Here is a 19,656-nt window from a genome sequence, read left to right as displayed (position 1 = left end):
AGTGACCCATCGCACCCCGTGCACCCAGCTGGGCCCGCACAGCCTCGGTCCGTCGCGAAGCCCGCGGACGCGGCCTGCTACCCGCGCGCGACTCGCCAACGGCGCGGTGCGCGCCATCGGCGCGGGGCGCGCCTTCGGCGCGGGCAGACGCGCTATCGGCGCGGGCAGGCGCGGGGCGCGCCATCGGCGCGGGACACGCCGTGGGCCCCGCGCCGGGCTCTGAAGGCCCGGGCCCGGCGGCCCAGCCCAATCGACTGGGCCTGCTTGCCTGGGCCCCTTGGCGAACTAGGGCCCACCGGGGCCCTGGCCCGCTTGGCGCAGCCCCGACTCGGCTCGCTGGGCCCAGAGACGACCAGGGCCGAGTCCGCCGCTCAGTCGACCTCGTCGAGGTCATCGACCGAGTCGACCCAAAGCGGGATCGAGAGCTCTCGGTGCGAGCCCTCGCCCCCACCCGCCGGCGATCGTCGCCTGGCGACTTTCGTCGGCTTTTGCCAGCCTTCGGTGTCCACAGGGGACACCGGTAGGGCAGCTGGCGATGGCGGTCGAGCGGCAGGCGACCCAGGCCTCGGGTCAGACGCGGGCATCTCCGGTCTAGCTACCGGAGAAGGCGGTCGGGACGGCCCCGATTCAGGCACTGGTGGAGCCTCCTTCGGCCGTGGTGATCGGGACTCCCGCGGCGGAGGCCTCCGCCGCGTCGCCACCATCCAGGGACCAAATACCAGCCCTGGGTTCTCCTCCCCTACACCAGGGGGCGCCGAAGCCGACCCGCCACCAGGGTCCACCGCCACAGGTGGCGGAACCTCCACCCCAGAGGCCATCGGGAATCGGCAGGCCGCCTCCATGTGGCCCATTCACCCGCACCGGGAGCAGAGGAGAGGTAAATTTTCGAAGACGAAGGGCTGCCACCGCACCTTCGTCTTCCCCTGGATCCGGATTCCAGGTTTGAGGGGTTCGGATGCATCGACTGCAACCTTCACCCGGGCGAACGCCATCGCCCGTCGCTGCTTGGTGACAGCGTCCACGGCGATTGGTCGGCCGGCCCTACTTGCAATATCCAGGATGGTCGCCGGTGTCCAATACTCCGGCGGCAAGCGTGGAAGGCGAAGCCACACCTCCACCGGCGCCGCCGTCTCCTCCCCTGGCTCAAAATCGGGGACCCAGGGGGTCATAGCAAGGAGTTGCCCCCCCACTACCCAAGGTCCCAGATTGAGGGCGCGCTCACGGTCCGCCGATGATCGGAAACGGAGAGCTAGGTAGCCGTCCGCAAGAGGGACGGCCACCACATCCTGGAGCTTGGCCCGGGTAGCCACATCCTTGGCTACCCACTCGGCCGGGACTCGACGACCCAGGCTGCGCACCACAACAGCCCGCCCGTCCCACTCCACGCGAGCCGCCGCGATAGGTTCCTCCCGGAGCGTCACGATCTCCGGGAAGCGGCGGCTCAGCCGCTCAATCTCCGCGGCCGTGGGCCACTGAGTCACCCACGGCCCCGGCCTCGACCAGGCACCGGAGTGCTCCCCACGACCGCCGTCGAATGCTCCACCGGGTATTTTGGGCTTACCTGAGCCTCTCGCCGTACCTCCCGCTTCCGTCCCCGCCGGCGCCTTCCCCTTCCCCTTCCGATCCATGACGGCGCCCTACGAAGTCCACCTGCAAGAAGGGAAGGAAGTTAACTGGAAAATAAGCACAGAGCCGAGTGCCGGGAACCGCCTGCGAGGAGGCCGAGGATGAAGGCCCGCTGAACGGGGAGACTAAGCTAACGGTTTGGACGGCGGGGTTACTCTAAGGTGAACCCGCCTGCAAGGATGAATGAGGGCAATGGCCTCCCCCCCCCCCCTCCGGGGTTGTCAGGCTGGATCGGTGACGATCGCCGGAGGGAAGACGCCGGCGTAAGTAGCCGTTAAACACCTCTGAGGTACGGCGTAACTAGCCGTTATTTCCCCAGAGTTTCTCTCTCAAGTTTCCTCAAGGCCCTTTTTTCTTAAAAGTGCTCCATTTCTTCTTTTTATCGTTAATAAAGTTTTGAAGCATAAAGTTATAAGAGTTTCTGCAAAAAAGCATGGGATAATAAGAGAAGCAAAATAATATATGAGGTTCTTGGATACGAATGGTAGAACATCAATACACACAGACACATTCTCTCTGTGCAGCACGCACGTGTGGACACACATGTTCCTGCACGTGTGAGTGCATGTTTGTGCATGTGTGTGCATGTTTCTGCTGTTTCATAGTTCCTAGGAATATAAAATCAGAAGTGTAAGATTTCTTAAATTTGTTAGAGCTGATACTTTCTTCAAGATTTATCAAGTTTCCCCTCAAGAGATCTTTAATTTTCGCTTCTGAGGTTGAGAATAGGCTTCTGGGACATGAGTTTTGAGACTCTTGTGATCAAAGGGAAAAATAAGTGTTTTCTCCGGGGAAAAAAACACACTTCATATTTCCACAACAAAGACAAGGGATTGAACTCCTTACAAGCTACCATTTTTTTTTTACTAGTCTTAAAAGGGTTGAGCAATCATAACCCCTACCAGACCCCTTTCTTTTTTGATTTCTGCCTCCATCCACAACTCAGTCTAACCACTTAACCTTCCGATAGTTGCTCTAATTTCCCCCTTTTTTTTTGATGAAAGATAGTTGTTCCAATTTCACTAGCTCGATTTGACATATCCAACTTGATCTGATTTGCTAACGTCAAAAAAAAGGAAGTCTCTTGAAAAATAATTATATTTAGTGGAGTTATTAGTTACGGATGTGATTAGGAGAAATATAATTATGCCCTTTACCAAGAGGGTCCAAACCACCAACTTCATGCCATTCACCTTAAAAAACATAAAACCACCAAGAAAGCTTGGAGAGAATAGTAAGATAAAAGAAGAAGAATTCTTCACATACATTCAGTGGAGATTATGCTACCAAGGCATAGAAGAGGAAATTTACCTACGAACAAGGAAGTGGAGAGTATTGTATATAGTGATTGTGAATAGATTCTATAGTTTTAGTTATTTGAAAACTGAGGTGCTAGAATAACTTGTAAAATATAAATTTATGCTAACTTATATACATCAAACTTATGAAGCACATGGTTGCACATCATTATTTTATTTGATTGATTCCTATGTGCCCATTGATTTAGAATTTCATTCTTTTTATCTACCCTCACTTTACAGGTTTCTGTTATATTTCATCAGAATGACTTTGCAATCAAACTTCATACAGTGTAAGTAATTGACAGCAATGTTTCAGTTTAAGTTTGTATGATCCTGTACTATTATTAGTTACTATTGGGCAGAAACAAGTAGAATGCTAGAAACCTAGACTCATGCTAGCTAGATGTGCCCTAGAAACCTTAAATAGCTGAGAACCATCTATCTTCTCCAGAATCAAAAGTTTCTTTTACAGTCTCTTGTCATCTCTTCACTGAAGAAAATTTCTTGTTCTTTCTTACAGAGACATGTTACTTTGTTTACCTGTTTTCTTTCTACCCGCTCTCATAATGATAATAATTATCTTCACATCGGTTGAACAAGGCTGCAATTTAATTTGGGTTGGACATGTAAAATGTACTCCATTGTGGTTTCTCTTTGTTTGCAATTTTTGTCCAATCCACATGGTAAAGTATCATTTGTTCAATAGCTGCATTACAGTCCCCTGTCATCAAAAGGGAAATGTTATCTAAAACCTGTTTTACAGATATTGGCGAAATGTCAACCAAAACATCACATTGTTTGTGGATAACATTATCTGTATTTCACATTTCCTATATATTATGACCTATAAGATAATGATGCTGTTTCTTGATCCACTATAAACAAGATACACTCATATTAAGATAAAGTTTCCCAGAGAGCTGAAGCTGTTGGAACAAGATGAATTGCCTACAGGTTGACTCCAAAACATCACTAGAGCAACAGAAATCAGACTAAACTGGGAGTGCCGTGTATTTTGGAAGTCACGCTACTTACATCAGGGATCAAATTGTACTCAACAAAGAACATAATTATTTCAATTTCACACAACAGATACTGGAATATAAAGAACAGAGAAAGTAATAGCCTAATCCATGACATTCGATCCCTGAAATGTGGATATATTTATAGCATAAGAAGACTCTATATACATGTACAATCCCGTCAATTATAAAATGCAAGGGTATAACAGCTCCAGCTCTCTCTACGTTGATCCACACAGAATACACACTATTTAGAGCATCCAGAATAATAGTACCTCACCCACTAGTGTTAGGCGTTGTCGACCTGCTTTCCCATCTCTCTGTGACAGCATCCGGCGAATAAGGTAGAATATTTTTCAGTAAGCTGGCATCTTCCTTCGCTGGAACATCAGTGTCCACCACTTTCTTGGTCTTGTACTCTCCACTCTCTATCTCTCTCAGCACCTCTAGAGCCTCCTTAATGGAAGGTCTCATCTCCCTCTCTAGCTGCAAGCACCTGAATGCAAGTTCAGCCACCAGGGTGATCATTGTCTTCATCTCCCAATCTGTCTGATATCCAAGACTTGGATCCACCAACTGGTCAAGCTGGCAATTCTGGATCTTAGTTGTTGCCATGTTAGCCAAATTGATCTCATGACGGGTCCTATTGGTATCGACAGCCGGTTTTGATGATATGAGCTCTGCCAGTACCACCCCAAAGCTGTAGACATCACTTTTGTCGGTGAGCTGGTAGCACTGATGGTACTCCGGATCAACATATCCGGGAGTGCCCTGCGGAGCAGTGGATACATGGGTTGCATCGAGCGGGAAGAGTCGCGACAGCCCGAAATCAGCTACTTTCACATGGAAGCTGTTGTCAAGCAAGATGTTGTTGGTCTTGACATCTCGGTGTATAATTTGTGGTTCAACTGCATGGAGGTAGCCAAGCGCATCAGCTGTTTCGATGGCGATGCTCAACCGGATAGGCCATGTAAGGCCTCCTTCCTGTGCTCGAGGGCCATGGAGGTGATCTGCAACGGTGCCATTGGACACGTACTCATACACAAGTAGGAGTTCGCGGCTGTGGCGCGAGGTGCAGCCGTAGAGGGACACAAGGTTCTGGTGGCGAAGGCAGGAGAGGATTTTGACCTCATTCATGAACTGCTCCACACGCCTGTAGTTGTGTTCATACAGTCGCTTGACCGCAACTACGCGCCCATCTCGGAGCTTTCCTGTAGAAAGGCAAGGCATCAGTTTCAATGGATACATTTCTGCAATATATAGAGTCTTATAGACAAAGGAAGGGAGAAGATGAATTAGTTTGAATAAGAAGGGCAGCTAAATTAGCCTCAGATCTGGAACCAAACTGTTTATATGACGTCAGATACCAAGTTGTTTGTACCTTTGTAGACGGTACCAAAGCCTCCATCACCTAGTTCTTTGGAGGCACTAAAGCAATTAGTGGCCTCCTCAAGTTCCTCATAGGTGAAGATGGTGGTCTGGTACTCACTTTTGCCCAATTCAGGGTCGTTCTTGAAGCATGGCTCGGAAGAGGCGGTTCGACCGAGCAGGATTGAAGACGTCGAACGCTGCTTCCTCTTCCTGTGCTTGTACCAGGCAAGGCAGAGTAAGCTTGCAACCATGATGGCTCCCACGCCTGCACCAACTCCTGCTCATGATAACAACAGGAACTACATAACTACATGATTATTTCATAAAAATAGGAGAATTTTGAGGTATCAGAATGCTTAAAAAATTTGTTCAGAAAAAAAGAGAAAAAAAACTAATATTCCACTTATACAATATGAGTACGTAGAATGGTGTGATGGATTCTGCTTTGCTTCAAAGGTGTTAATTATGACATACAACTTATAGGCAGGGATTTGTATTAATTTATATAGCTGCTCAGCTGAGTTGAATAGTGATAGGTTTTTTAGCATTATGATTATTCTACAACAATTTATAGTGATTTTGTTTGAAAAGCGAAGGTAACTTAAATAGAGATCTTGATACCATGTGAGCCAATCCGAGATTATGTTTTGAAGAACTGATTTCCAGTTATCATAAGTAACTGTTACTCTATAAACCTTGAAATACTGTACCAAAAAACGACTTCTCATGATGTTTAGAAAGTTGAAAAACATTTGAAGAGATTGGGTTGGTGTTCAGTACCTATTGCAATCTTCCTCCATGACTTGCTTTTTTTTTCTGCACGAGATAATCCATCACAAACAGAGTTTAGTACAAAAAGAAAATGATTTTACCAGTTTAATCAGAAATTAAAACTCTCAGAACTATCTGTTTCCTTTAAAATTTGCCCATTTTCCTTTAGTAAAATTTACAAGTTTCTAAATAATTGCCAGTAATCTAAACCTTAAACTTCTAGATGCAACTTCATAAGCTAATTTGATTGGTTAATGCAAGTAGCTATCCGTAATACTTTGATGCATAAAAATATTGTAAAAATCGGCAAAAGTTCTACAGAAATATACTTTGACATTCGTTGTTGCATAGGCACGTGGAATCTCCTCCAGTGTCATGTTTGAAGCATCCCCACTTCTCCCCCTGTAAATGCGAGTAAATGGCAGATGATAGGGAAAGGTTATCACGATCTTCCCCGAATGATAGCTTCCATTTGAACAATGGGCTGGGACTGGCCCAGCACGCTGCATCATGAGGTCCTTCATCCTCTAATCTATTGGAAAAGTAAAGCTGGTACTCTGTGCAAAGACTACGATTATAGATTTCGTGGAAGATGTCGGTAGAACAATTATAATCACTCAGGTTGCAATTGAAGAATGATTGGTTCTGGCCGACAGACTGAGGAAGGAACAAATTCTCAGATAGATGAACTGGAGGATCAAAATCATAACGTAAATTGCAGTCTGGTATCTGCAAGCCATTGCCGAACTCTTGGTCTTGAATTATGGTAAAATTTTGAGCGTAGTCAATTATTTCTAAGACGTACCAGTGCTTATGCCCATGAAATTGAATGATAGGTGTGAAGCCATTACAGGAGACCTTATGATGCCCTCCGCATTCAGAAGTGGTGGTGTTTGTGCAGAAAGGAGACCTTATTCCTACAGAGGAAGGACTGCCGCATGGTAGACTCTTTGGATTCGATGGGGACGAGCAAGAAAGATTGGGGAAAACAAGGAAGATGAAGGGGATTATGAGGCAGGAAAAGGAAAGAGCCATAGTAAGTAACACCACGAGCTTTGCAGCACAACACACTAACAACAACCAGCCCTCTTATACCACGGCCCTTTTTTTTGAAGGGATCTCATTCCCCTGCCCTGATTGCTGAGAGTCTGTGGTTTCATAGATTCCTTGCAAGACCATCTGTTTGACTTGGACTGGAGGACTAAGACGCGTGGTAAAACCAAAACGTTGAACCCCACCGCGCCCATGTGAAATGAACTGGGAGAGGGAGAGGAGCTTCCATTCAGTTTGTCCTTGCGTTCAGACCTCTCCAAGACTGCCCAAGAAGTTGGGGAAAAGTGGGGAAAAATAAATTTTGTCCTTCTACTTGACTTCTACAAGCCTGTCGAAGAAGCTGGGGAAAGTGGGAAACAAAAAGAGGACCGACACAGAGTGTAAACAATCTTTCTTGCTTGGCACGTCGGAGTTGGAAAGAAAGAAGAGGCGAGCCTCCTGGAAATTTCGGCAATGCTTTTAAAAATTCTTGAACTTTGGTAAGGGGAGATAAACAGCATTCAGAAATCCTGCAGATTTCTGGGCAATTGAAAAGACTTGGAAAATGTCAAAGCCTTTCACATCAATAGAGCAAAAGCGGCGGTACACCGTAATGCAGGGAACGCGTGGATACCATGGAGAAACTGTTTGTCATCTTTACTACCAACCAGGCATTAAAACAAATCAAAACAGAATCATGAGTGGTCAGTGGGCAATCATGGAATGGAAGTCTTTAGTCAAAGTCTTCCTAGTTGTCCATAAGCTCCTGGTCTCCTCACATCATTTTCCAGAGGAAAAACTTGCACCCAATTTGATGCATGATGGGACGTTCAGAGAAAACCTTGCACCCAATTTGTCCTGACAGGAAAGTCTGACTACCATAATTGTCACCTTAAAATCAGAGTCTTTGTCTATTTGAAATTAGAAAAAAATGGAACTTAATAGCATAATAGGATATCTATTCATTGAAGCCTTTGATGATGCCATAAAAATGTGGAGAGAATGATCTGAGGGAAGAGTCATCTGGGGGATGCTGTTCTTACATCCAAGAACGACAAAGGTTAGTCGCTGCTTATGTTTGCGAATTCCAGCACTATGTAGTAGTAGTTGTAGTTTTATTTTATTATGTAACTATTATAAGCTGTACTTGAGCAGTAGTAGGATGGAGCAATTTCTGGGATGTTCTGGGCTTCGCGGAGGGAAAGAAGCGTGAGGACCTTATGGACCTTGCCAGGTTTCTTCTAAGCAATTCATCCAAAAAATAGAAAGGTTTCTTCTAAGTAGTTGAAGTCCTTGCAGTGTGCTGGTTGGGCTGCTGGATGAAGTATCTTCCTATCTATCATTTCTCTTTTCATGTTCTAAATAGTTATTCTATCTTTCAGAAATTTTCCCAAAGCTGTTTACATAACCGTAACCTGCTTTCTTTAGGAAAATAGGAGAGTATAAGGCAGGAAAGACCAGCATAGAGAAGAGTCTGAAAGAAAAGAGAGTGAAACAGGGAGAGGCAAGGAGGAGAATAGAAAGAGATAGGGAGACAGATGGGAGACTGTCTTCCTATTCTCTTGATTTTTTTGACAGGATGGCTAATCTACCTTTTCTCTTAACAGTTTTGTGCAAGGATCTGCTGGTAAACAATGCTGGAAGTAAAACAGAGATGTTTATATGGTTCAAAGATAAAAGGACCCCTCAGCATTGTTTTACAGATAACAATATATGGTGAAAGTAGCTATTGTCAAATAGAACATGATTTATAAAACAAAGACAAGATTTACGGTCTAATTGTTAAAGTAGCTGTGAAGATTTTGCTGCGTAGAGAAAGAACAAACAAAAAACACCCAAAAGACATCAATTTATCTTTCATCATCAGCTAAGTTGATTTCTTCATATAAAAATGTCAAAGTAATTTTCATCGAAAAACAGAAAATGTCAAAGTACTAAACCCTTTCTATTATATTTCTTGACGTGCACATTATTTCCTCATAAAAAAGAAAGCTATGAAAGAGAATGAATGCACAAGAATTGAAGCAACTGAAAAACATTGACTTCCAAAAGGAGCTCTGCTTGAGCAAAACAAGGAGAGCTCACCATCAATTCATTAAGATAATGAAAGGATAAATGTGCTTTACTCATCTAACTACCAAAAATCCTAACAGAGTTGATAGAAAGTAGATGATTACAAAAATTTTTTAGTGTCTGTTTTAAAAATTCAACAAGATTGGGCCGAATTTTCTGTATCAATTGGGCCTGTTGGGCATCCAAACCTATAGTCTTATAAAGGCCTATCCTAATCTTAGTCTAAATCCTATTTGTAAGCCTGTTGGACTGCAGAAAGAAAAAAGATCCATGAAAGTTTTCTTATTTCTTCTACAGAATTTGAGCTAAGGGGTGTATTTGTCTATATGGGCTCTATCCAAATAGACTGCCCACTCCATAAATTCAATAAGAAATCTATTCTAATCCTGCTGGATTTTTTAAACAGGCTCTTAAGAGAAACAATAAGTATAGCATGTAACATAAATTAAAAATGTTAAGTATTATAGCTGATCAGTGTCGCTCCAATGCTTATCTCCTCACTTCTAAAATTTTCCGGTCATACTTGAAAAAAATTAATTTTTATCTAAGTTTTGAATAATTGGTAGAGGGCTTGATGGTTATGATCATTGTGAACTGCTAATAAAATGCACAAAACCGAGCAAAACCTAGAACCTAATTGGCCGTTATCTTGGTATTAAAATGGAACTCAAAGTTGTCTGAAAAACTCACTACAACTTATCCGATGGATCCGGTCGCGGCAAATACACATGAACGCGTTCTCGCTATGATCATATCCACACTGGCCTTTGCTTGCTCTGCACTCCGTGCAATTCGGTGCTTCCCAATCCAACAGATATCCATGCTCCAGAAGTGCCTTATAATCGCGGCTTTCCGCTCCTGCAAACCCCAAGACTGGTACCTTCGTGGTCGGACAATCCCCTGATATCTGGGGGTCTGGCTTGGAGTAATCGTCGCCGATATAAGCAGCATAACTTTTATTAGGATTGCAAGGTAATTCGAAGGAACCGGTCTGCTCTTTCCGGCAATTGTGGAGGAGGAGAAGTTTCTTGTTGACAGCACTGATACTGAAAGGTGTGCCAGCGAAGGAAAAATCGTCAATAGAAGATGAATTCGAGCAAACGTAGTCTGAGAGCTTGGCCTCTGAAAGCCAAATGGATTCGTTGTTGTAGAAGATGCCTAGGATCTGCCTATCTCCGTAGGCCGTTTGGAGATAAGGGATGTCATCAGAACAGTTCACACTAAAAGTGGGAAAGCCACAGTAGTCTGGTTGCTGCCCTTCAATCCAAAACGGGTAGCTAATGTTCTTGATGCTCCCACAACTCTTTGGCTCGCAATCCCCTATCTTTGGATCGGCAGCTATAGCTGTTCTCTCCAAACAGTAGATGTTGATGAAGAAAAAGGAGATGGAGAAGATCCCTCTGAATTGTAGCAGCAGGTTGGGATTCATTTGGGATGAGCGTAGCGATACAGAGACCTAGGGGGCTGGAGAAAGAGCGAAGTTTAAAAGGTGGGTGATGGTTGAGTGGTTTGACCAGTCTCTGGAAGTCTAATTTTTCAATTCGATGACTAACAAGTCGTATTTTGAATGGGACAGCAGACAAATGGTTCTCTGGATGCAATTCATCTATCAAAGTCAGACAAGTAACTCAGGGCCAAGCTGTGGGATCTTGAAAGTAATAAAGATGAGTGGTTTGACTTCTCTTTGGAGCTGGAACACGGGACCGGCCAGAAGGATGGCAGAATACCCTATTTTTTCTCCTAGTGCGTCGGTGGGGCTGCGACTCACCAAGACAGACGCCTTTTATTATCATGGAAGAATCCATTCTCCGCATTGTTGCGAGTTTGACCATTCATGTCATCGTCGCTGAGCTAGGATTTGGAAACCTCCGGAAACCTCCGTTAAACATGCTTCACGCGCATGGCAAGCGCAGCCCCTTGGTGGGCTGGATCATGATATTAAATAACCACATCAAACATGCTTCACGGACATAGGCCGGTGTTATACCTTTTTTTTTTTTTCTTTTTTTTTAGTCATATTTTGTATCTTGACATAGTTGATTGTACTCACGCCCGATTAACGTGAGCGACCGTTTAATCAAAAAAAAAAAACACATACACATTATAACTGTTATAACAGTTGTCATAACAGTTTCGATCACCTCACGTAATATCATTGAAATAAATAATATAAAAATAATAACAATCATTATTTTCACTTAGACTTTCTTTATATACAATAATATTTATTTCAAATTTTAATTTTTTAAAATTTTTTTTCCTCAAATTTTTCTCCCAAAATAGTTGCATGGTCCAAAATATAATTATTTTATCTAGTAAAAACAAAACAAAAGAAAGCACCATTATTTCTTTTGTTAATATCAGTTATTTTTCATTATAACACTGTTATAACAATCATTGTATTAATAATTATTTCAATATTAACATTTTAAAATAGAAAATGGCTGATATAAGTATTATGACTCTCGTTAAGGTTTCATTGGTTGGATGTTTGACAAGTCAAGTGAGGGAAAAAATCATCTGGGCTTATAATAATTAAGATGGTTGTAACGATTATAGCATGTTTTAATTAATTAATCGCAGTCAAAATACCTCTAAATAAAATATGGAAATAATGCTGAGAAGTATTTAGTAAATAAAATGCAGTAATGATAAGGTTGTACATATTTTAAATAATGATGGAATATTTAACTAAAGGGCATCCTAATGTACCAAGCTTTTGGTACAATTCAACCTAGAGAGGATAAAATGTATGTAGCCCCATTACTGTATGTATGCAAAGAAAGTTTTCCGTGTTCTAGACCCGTGACACTCTTGCTATGCAGCCTTATTATTGTACTACTGCCTACCTTCAATAATGGATGACTTAATTAACAAATAAAAATCATGGCAAATTAGTTGGACAGTGACCCTTCTTGTACTTTTTAAAGGAACATTGATAATAACTTTATGAAATTTTTAAAGCTGCTAATTTATCTTACCATAAATATGAGCTAACGACGTAAGAAGAAATAAAGATGGCAAAAGTAGACAGACAGGACAAATCCAAAGATAGCTGCTTAAGACGATTTACATAAAGATATTGCACAAAATAATCCATGCAAAGGACAAAATTTCCCCCCTCTTTCTATGTGTATGCGCATGCGGTTTTGCACACCTTTGCATCCGTAAGAGCATGCAGGTGTCTTTTATTACTTCCCAAGGTTAGCCACAATTCTGAGAATTTCCATCCCAATTGTTATATCTTTTGTCCGAGAATCATTACTCGGACTTTCTACCCTTGTAATTTCAGTTACATTGTTCGTGAGGAGAAACAAAATTTATTAAGGCCAATTCATATGCCAATATCTCCTACAACTTTGTTCTCTTGAAAACTCATCTTTCAAGTGCTTCAACTGCTATTCGGAAAATTGTACTCTGAAATTGATTGTCAACTATGCATACCTACCAAAATATCATGCTTAAGTTTGCTCGTCATAATAGGAACTTCACCTACCGTCGCGTTGTGAATAGGTTATTCAAGTCCGTAAGCTTCATTTTTTTTTAACTGCCCCTGCCAGCGGTCTCTATTTAAAATGACACCAGTCAGTCCCAACGAACTGTTTCAATAAAAACTACTCCAATGTCAAACTCATGCTCCTTTTAAAAGCCTTTTAAAAAGCATCATCTGTTTCTGTTAGGAAGGAACTAATACTCTCCTAACGCATCAGAAATATCTAATCCTATCAAATAATCTAGGATTCCTAATTCACCTCCACACGCTCCATCACGCCAATCAAATGCACCTAACCATAAACGTTGGCTGGACGCTGACCCAACCCAGATGACACGTCCTGGGCCGAACCTAATTGAAAAGATGAAAAACCAAGACAGGAAGAAGAAAGAAGGGAAGACATACCCCTACAGCCGTCAGGACAGTTGCCGACCACCGTCGGGGCATTGCGATAGACATCGCCGGAACCTTGACAGCCTTCGCACACTCCCTGCCCCACCGTCCACGTTACGCTGATTCCCTCCTGCATCGCCTCCCCAAAATTCTTCCCGAACAATAATAAATCATACATCGTCCGGTTTATTGGAATGATCCCAATCGAGCTGCACCTCCCAGGCGGGTTCGACCGCTCCTGAAGAGGCTGCTCGAGCAAACTATAGTATGAATACAGCTGAACCCCTCCGGTTGGGCAGGCGATTTTATAGAACCCGTCCAGAAAGGAGTCCAAGGTGCAGTTGAAATAGAAAGAGAGATTGAAGTCGAGCCTGGGATAGCTGAAGAGGGAGGAGTTGATGATGGGGTTGGTGAAGGTGCGAGGACAGCCTTCTCCCGTGAGATCCGGGTCGATGATTGTGAGGAATCTATTCACGTAGTCGATGCTCTTGATCTGGTAGGACTTCTTGCTTATGTTAATTGTCAGAATGGATCGATCCTTGTTGCAAGCGAGCTCGAACCCTGGAAAGCCGCAGGACTCGGGCCCGTCAAGTGGCCGGAACGGGAAGGTGATGTTGTAACGATTGCGTCCGCAGTCGTATGAAGTAGCGGGAGCGCACTCCTTGAATAGAGTGCTGCTATCGGCTTTCGAAAGCCAGGAAAGCATGAGGAGAAGGATGGGTGGGAGGAGAGAGTATGAGGGGGACATCCTGGCCGGGTTCTCTTACTGAATGTTGGGAACCTCGGCATGGGAAGAAAGTTATTAAGACTTTAGAGGAGACGATTAGATGAGTAGATGGGGTTGGAGAATCCTAGTCAATTGTTGGGGAATCTTAATCAATTGGAAAGAGATAGGATTTAGGGACGAAGAAAGAAAAGGGCAGGTTGATTCGTTCAAAGCAGGTGATGAGTGACGAGAGATGTTTAATATTTCTTGTTCCTCTAGAGAGTTGCTGGTTGACAATTGACTAGCGCAGTGCTCCGGTCCAAGCCGCCACCAATAGAACACCTGGCAGGTGATGGTTGGGTGGATTTGGAGAATTATTAAATGGACCACCGGGAGCATTAATTCTAGGCCATTAACTGGAGCTCATCAATTTTGGATTTGTCCTGGGTAAAGGGGGCCTGGTGGTCTAGTGTTGCTTGGGGTTGGGGAAACCTTCGGTGTCCAAAAATGGCGTAATGTACGTCAGAGACAAATTGAAGATGGATTAGACTCGAAGTTAGCCCATGTTAGCGAGGTGTTTTGTTAGACAAGGTTAAGTGTGATATACAATCCAGAATATAATTTCTATAGAGCCTTATCCCTAACCTAGGCTGATTCAAATTCATATTTGTATTGTCTGTATGTTGTGTTGGAGCCTAAAAGATATATATATAACTTTAAAGCTTACCGACCCATTTAACTCTTTAATAAGTGAAAACTAAGCAGACGGTATAAACCATGCTGTGCCCTCTCCTTTGATACTTTAATTTAACCGTTTTGTAAGTACCTACATAGATGTGTATTTAGTCCTATATTAGTTATATGGGACCAAAAAAATATAAATAACATCATTTAACTAGTTTTTTTTAAGTGAGATTTTAGATTGTTATATTTTTTCCGTTGCATCACATCCGTTAACATTACTCTCTTTTTTTTTTCTCTAGAGGATATGTAAGAACAACTGATAGCAAATGAAATTGGTTTTAGGTAATTCTTTTTGATCAGAAACATTGCTTGCTTCATGGCAGTATGCTCATAAACCCCATCTTGAGACTCTAATTATCATCACTCAATCTCCCTAATATACTTTTCCTAGCAATTCATCATTTGTTTTTGATTCACTCCAATATCTTTTCTATATATGATAAGCTCCAGGAGTGGAACCCACGCATCTCCGTCCCCCTCTTTGTTTCATCTCTACCAACCCATGTGTCAGGTTTTCAAGAAAGATTTCTCGAGGCAAATTGCATTTTTTCTAAAGTGAACTACTTCAAATCAACCTAATTCACTAGACCTGATCTCTAGTATACCTAAATTCCAGGCTCTTTCCCGAAACTATTGTTATCTTTTTTATATAAATTTGGCACCTATAACAAAGCTGATGTTTCTCGAATCTTAAAGCTGTGTGATTTGCCTTAGATCTTCAAGTTCTTTCGAATTGAGTAGCTACTTGAAAGAGAACAACTTGCAGGGTACGGTCCGAATACATACCTTCATGACACGAGCCGGTATGCAATCCGTCGGGACACAAGCAGAGACGATCATCGGCTGAATCGTACCCACAAAACCCACCAGAGCGGACGCAGCCTCCGCACCACGCGCTTCCCACCGTCCACCTCAAGGCGAACCCCTCCTGCAGCGCGTCCTCGTAGGATATACCGCCGCTCACCAATTGTCCCACAACCGTCTTATTCATCGGAAGAATCACAGTTGATTGACACCCGGCTGGCAAACTATAGTTGTCGAGCCAATAATACCAGTACAGCCTGGTGATGTCGTCAAAGAGGCAGCCGATATCATGTAGCGGAGGATTTTTTAAGCTGCTGCAGTTGATGAACACGGTGATGTTCAGGTCAAGGTCGGAGTACTCGAAGAGGAGGTGATCGAAGGTGGTGTTCTCGTCTGGCCTGGGGCAGGACTGGCCGACATAATTCTGGTTTACGATGGTCAGGAGGCTGTTCGAGTAGTCGACGCCCTTCACTTGGTACTCAATATTTTCTATTTCGATCATGGGTTCTTGGTCGACGCAAGTGAGGTTAAAACCTGGGTAGCCACAATAGTCGGGACGGCCATCCACAAGAAACGGATAAGACACATCGATCGACAAGTTTCCGCAGGTAAAGGTCCGAGAGGCACAATCCAAGTATTGGTTGGAGGTTGCATCGGCGAAAGAAGGCGGCAGCGACGACAAAGTGAAGAAGAGAGCGAGGAGGAAGGGAAGAAACATTTGTTGAAGGAGAAGCTGTAGATGTATTTTGTCCTGCTTTTGGCTCATTGGATCGGCAGCTTTAAGGAATTTATAGAGCAACCTCGAAGAGAAGGAATAGAAGGAAAATGAGATGAATTGGTTCTTACGTTGTTTGGTACGTGGCATTTTATCAATGGTTAAAATGAGAAATGAAGGGAAAGTGGAACAGAAGATGGCGGCTGGAAGAAATTATTCATAAAATGACAAGCATGCCGGTCAAGGCATGCATGGTTGGGCACGCCCCCCCCCCCCCCCCCCAGAAAAAGCAGCGTTGGCTCGAAGATATTTCTTCTCTGACTAGTTAAACCGAATGTGCCGTGGGTTGCCCGTCCGTCAATCGACACAGCCACTGCGCGGCGGTCTTGTTTGTGCACAACATTGGCACGCACCTAGCCAGCTGCTGACGACACCGTATCTTGCTTCTAGACGAATTGTATGTTCCACGATATCATTACAATTGAATAGGAGTTGATAAAAAACATTGCAGGATGAGTTAGGTTTAAACTTGTAGGAAAAAAAACACCTCTGTTTGCAATAGCTGGCACGTTGGGACCTCTACAAACAAAGGCTAGCTGGAGCTCAGATATCTAATAATTGATCAATCCAAATTTGTGACTCTAATAAGTTAACTTAGAACCTTGTCAATCATAAATAGATAAATATTTTATATAAATAGTATTGAAAAATGCAAGTTTAGTATGATTTATTCTATATTGAAAAAGGTGTTGGGAGAGTTTTGGATGTCAGATTTGTCGACAAGTGAAATTTAACTTGTTCCCATAAAAAAATATACAGAAGCGGATGGAACTCCCAACCGGTGATCTGTTTCGAGGAGACTGGCAATAAATCCCAGATAATTACTCCATCTTAGTTTCTAATTGTACGTTACATCCATGTTTGAACGAAATCTACAACCTAATCAATTAAGAACAGTTAATTAACACTATAATAGTAAAATTTGTTGCTATTTTGGGTCCATTTTTTAGCATGGAAACATGAGTTTTGCTTTCTGATCATTGGAAGTCCAACTAGCTAAACTTTTTTTTAAAAAAAGAAATAACTAGCCAAAAACTGTGAAACTTTCTATGCATGTTAAAAAGAGAAGTTTTGAGGGAAGTAGTCACGTACCGGATTTCCGGACCTCGGCCCCTGCCCTATAAGCTTCCTCCTGCGATCCATCCATGTGATGGCATACAAAAGCCCGGTCTCCGGCACCGGTCTCGCTGTAGCCGCACGAGCCGCTAATCCTCTCGCAGCTCCGGCACTCGTCCCCACCCTCCGTCTCCCAACCCAGTTCGAACCCCCTCTGCAAGATCCGCCCGAACGCGTCCGAGAGCACCCCCACGTTCTCCTCCAGCGCCGCCTGCAGCACCGGCACCACCACGACCTCCTCGCACCTCGACACCAATTCATAGTCTACTGGGATCTCCGACCCATTCCAGAAGATGTAAGAAAGTCCGGCGCCCCTCCCCAAACAGTCAATCAGACGGATTGGCAGAACAAAAGAGCAGTTGATGTAGAAGGTGAGGTTGGTGTCGTTGGAGGTGAAGTGCAGTGAAGAATTGGCCCCGAAGGAAACGTTTCCGTGGGCCGTGGGGCAGGTGGCAGGGCCTTGAAGGACGCTGGGGTCAGTGAGGGAGATGGTGCGGCTCGAGTAGTTGATGTCGGTCACGGCATAATCCCCGGAGGGGAGGCGGAGGACCGGGGTCTGGTCTCGGCACACCAGCTGCAACCTTGGGTAGCCACAGTAGGAGGAGGTGTTTGTGTTTGTTTTTATTGCTGTTGAGTTCTGGGCGATCCAGAAAGGGTAATGGATGTCGGGGCCTTTGCCGCCGCAGCTGAAGGACGTGCAGCTTGAGATGCTGGTGTCGTTTGGGGGGATTGCAATACTGGTTGTGATACTGGAGAGAAAGAAGAGAAAGAGGAGGGCGACGTGCGGAAGAGGAGGGGTTCTAGGGCTGCGAGGCATTGTTTTAGAGGAAAAGGAGGGACAACAAAAGGCTGGGGAGGGAAAAAGAGATGGACGCAAGGAGGGAGAGGAACAAAAATACCTTGGTGAGAGCTAGCTTTCTTTTTTGCCCCATCTCTTATAGGGTACTTCTTAATATTGAAACTTACAACTACATTAGGATAGTACTCCACTTACTAATCGAGTTTGTGGCATCTCGTAAATTTAAAATAAAAAAATAAAAAAAGAATTGCAAAATGCAGATGAGGAGTTGAGGCTGTTTGTCCGCATCCTCCTCTCTCTCTCTTTTTTTCTGGGTAAAACGGTGATTCATATTGCTCTTAAATAAGTACAACGAGCTGCATCAGCAGAAAGAAAATAAAACAGAGCATCAGGGGCATCAGTATTCCTAGTCCAAATAACCTCTCCAAAATGCCGAGCAACAAAGGAGGCAACCCAATCGACCGCTCTGTTTGTCTTCCGATACACATGTGCTGCATGAAAGAAATCTATCTCCCTAACCAATCTGTGGGTCTCCCGAATCAGTGGGTGGCCATCCCCAAATCTATCCACTCCTCATATCCAATCAATCACCGTAGAGGAGTCACCCTCCAGGTAGACCCCATCTGTACCAAGTACCCTCCTCGCATAGAAGACGCCCTCCTAGGCTGCCCGAAGCTCCGCCTCAATAGCGGTCGAACCAGGGGTGCATCGGCCTCCTGTCGCAATCAGCCTGCCCTAGTAATCTTTGATCACAAAGCCTGCTCCTCTATAAACTCCATCCGCCGACCTGCCACCATCAAAATTAACTTTGAGATGACCAAGGGATGGGGGCACCTAAAAAAATAGGGTGAATCTGGACGCTGTGACAGCGGAACAGGTACCTCAGATGTCCCTGGCCATCTCATAGGATCTCGACGCGGTTGCCGTGGTGATCTCCGCAGCTGCCGTGGTGATCTCCGCAGCATACCGAAAATCCCTGTCCGCCACCGTCCTCGGAGTCGAACCACTGCCCTCAAAGAGGCATGCATTCTTGTCCAACCATGTGTGATAGGCCAGATATGCCCTTCTAACTCTTATAAATGATGCAATAGATCCTCCACTGACTTCCATGTATGTGGGAGAGGAACAGACGACCTCTCCCAAATCTGCACTGCCCTAGGACAGCTAAGGATGATGTGGGTCACGATCTCCTCAGTGTCCGAACAAGCCTCGCAGAACGGAGTGGTCCGAACATCTCTCCCTGGTAACATCCTCCAGGTCAGTAGGCAGCCCCAAGTCACCTTCCATAAGAATAAGGCCACCCGCGGGTGGACCGCATCCACCAGATCCAACCTCTATCCATCTGTCGAGCTGGCTCCCTACTAATCAATGCTCGGAGGTCCCTAGCATGTACCCTGGATCGCCGTCGGCACCCATACCAGTCGGTCCGACTCCTCCCTGAACGGAATGGGAAGAGTTAGAATTCTCTTCTCTTTGATGTTTACTTTCTTTCCATCTATCCATCCACGAGGCTTTCCTTCTCCACCGTCCATAGGATTTTTGATTCAAATGGAAATAGCAAGGTTATTTTGAGGATCGCAAAAGTTTTGCATTCCTTTTTAGATATAGAACTTGGAATTATGTGATGCAG

General features: G+C 44.3%; 2 protein-coding genes across 6 annotated transcripts; both read right to left on the bottom strand.

Moving 5' to 3' along the window:
• Positions 1-851: 851 nt before the first annotated feature.
• Positions 852-1,628, bottom strand: LOC149753507 (uncharacterized). The gene has a single exon (XM_089923541.1). It carries the CDS (start codon positions 1,626-1,628, stop codon positions 852-854), a length of 777 nt encoding a protein of 258 aa, XP_089779667.1.
• A 2,438-nt stretch (positions 1,629-4,066) lies between these two features.
• Positions 4,067-18,337, bottom strand: LOC103720965 (LEAF RUST 10 DISEASE-RESISTANCE LOCUS RECEPTOR-LIKE PROTEIN KINASE-like 1.2). 5 transcript variants are annotated; one of them, XM_039128791.3, is made up of 4 exons: positions 17,204-18,337; positions 6,101-6,136; positions 5,331-5,597; positions 4,067-5,160 (listed from the first exon to the last, which is right to left on the bottom strand). In XM_039128791.3, exons 1-4 carry the CDS (start codon positions 18,042-18,044, stop codon positions 4,226-4,228), a joined length of 2,079 nt encoding a protein of 692 aa, XP_038984719.3. In that variant the 5' UTR covers positions 18,045-18,337; the 3' UTR covers positions 4,067-4,225. The 5 variants fall into 5 exon arrangements, with proteins under 5 accessions (XP_038984719.3, XP_088578128.2, XP_038984721.3 ...); XM_088722002.2 differs by lacking the exon at positions 17,204-18,337 and adding an exon at positions 15,319-16,194; XM_039128793.3 differs by lacking the exon at positions 17,204-18,337 and adding an exon at positions 13,095-14,062.
• Between the last annotated feature and the right edge of the window lie 1,319 nt (positions 18,338-19,656).

Source organism: Phoenix dactylifera, chromosome 5 (assembly GCF_051530095.1).
Source record: "Phoenix dactylifera cultivar Ajwa chromosome 5, Ajwa_hap1_PhDact_Kaust_v1.1, whole genome shotgun sequence".
Taxonomy (NCBI): Eukaryota; Viridiplantae; Streptophyta; class Magnoliopsida; order Arecales; family Arecaceae; genus Phoenix; species Phoenix dactylifera.
Note: the sequence above shows the minus strand (reverse complement) of the source record. Positions and strands in the feature narration are given on the sequence as shown.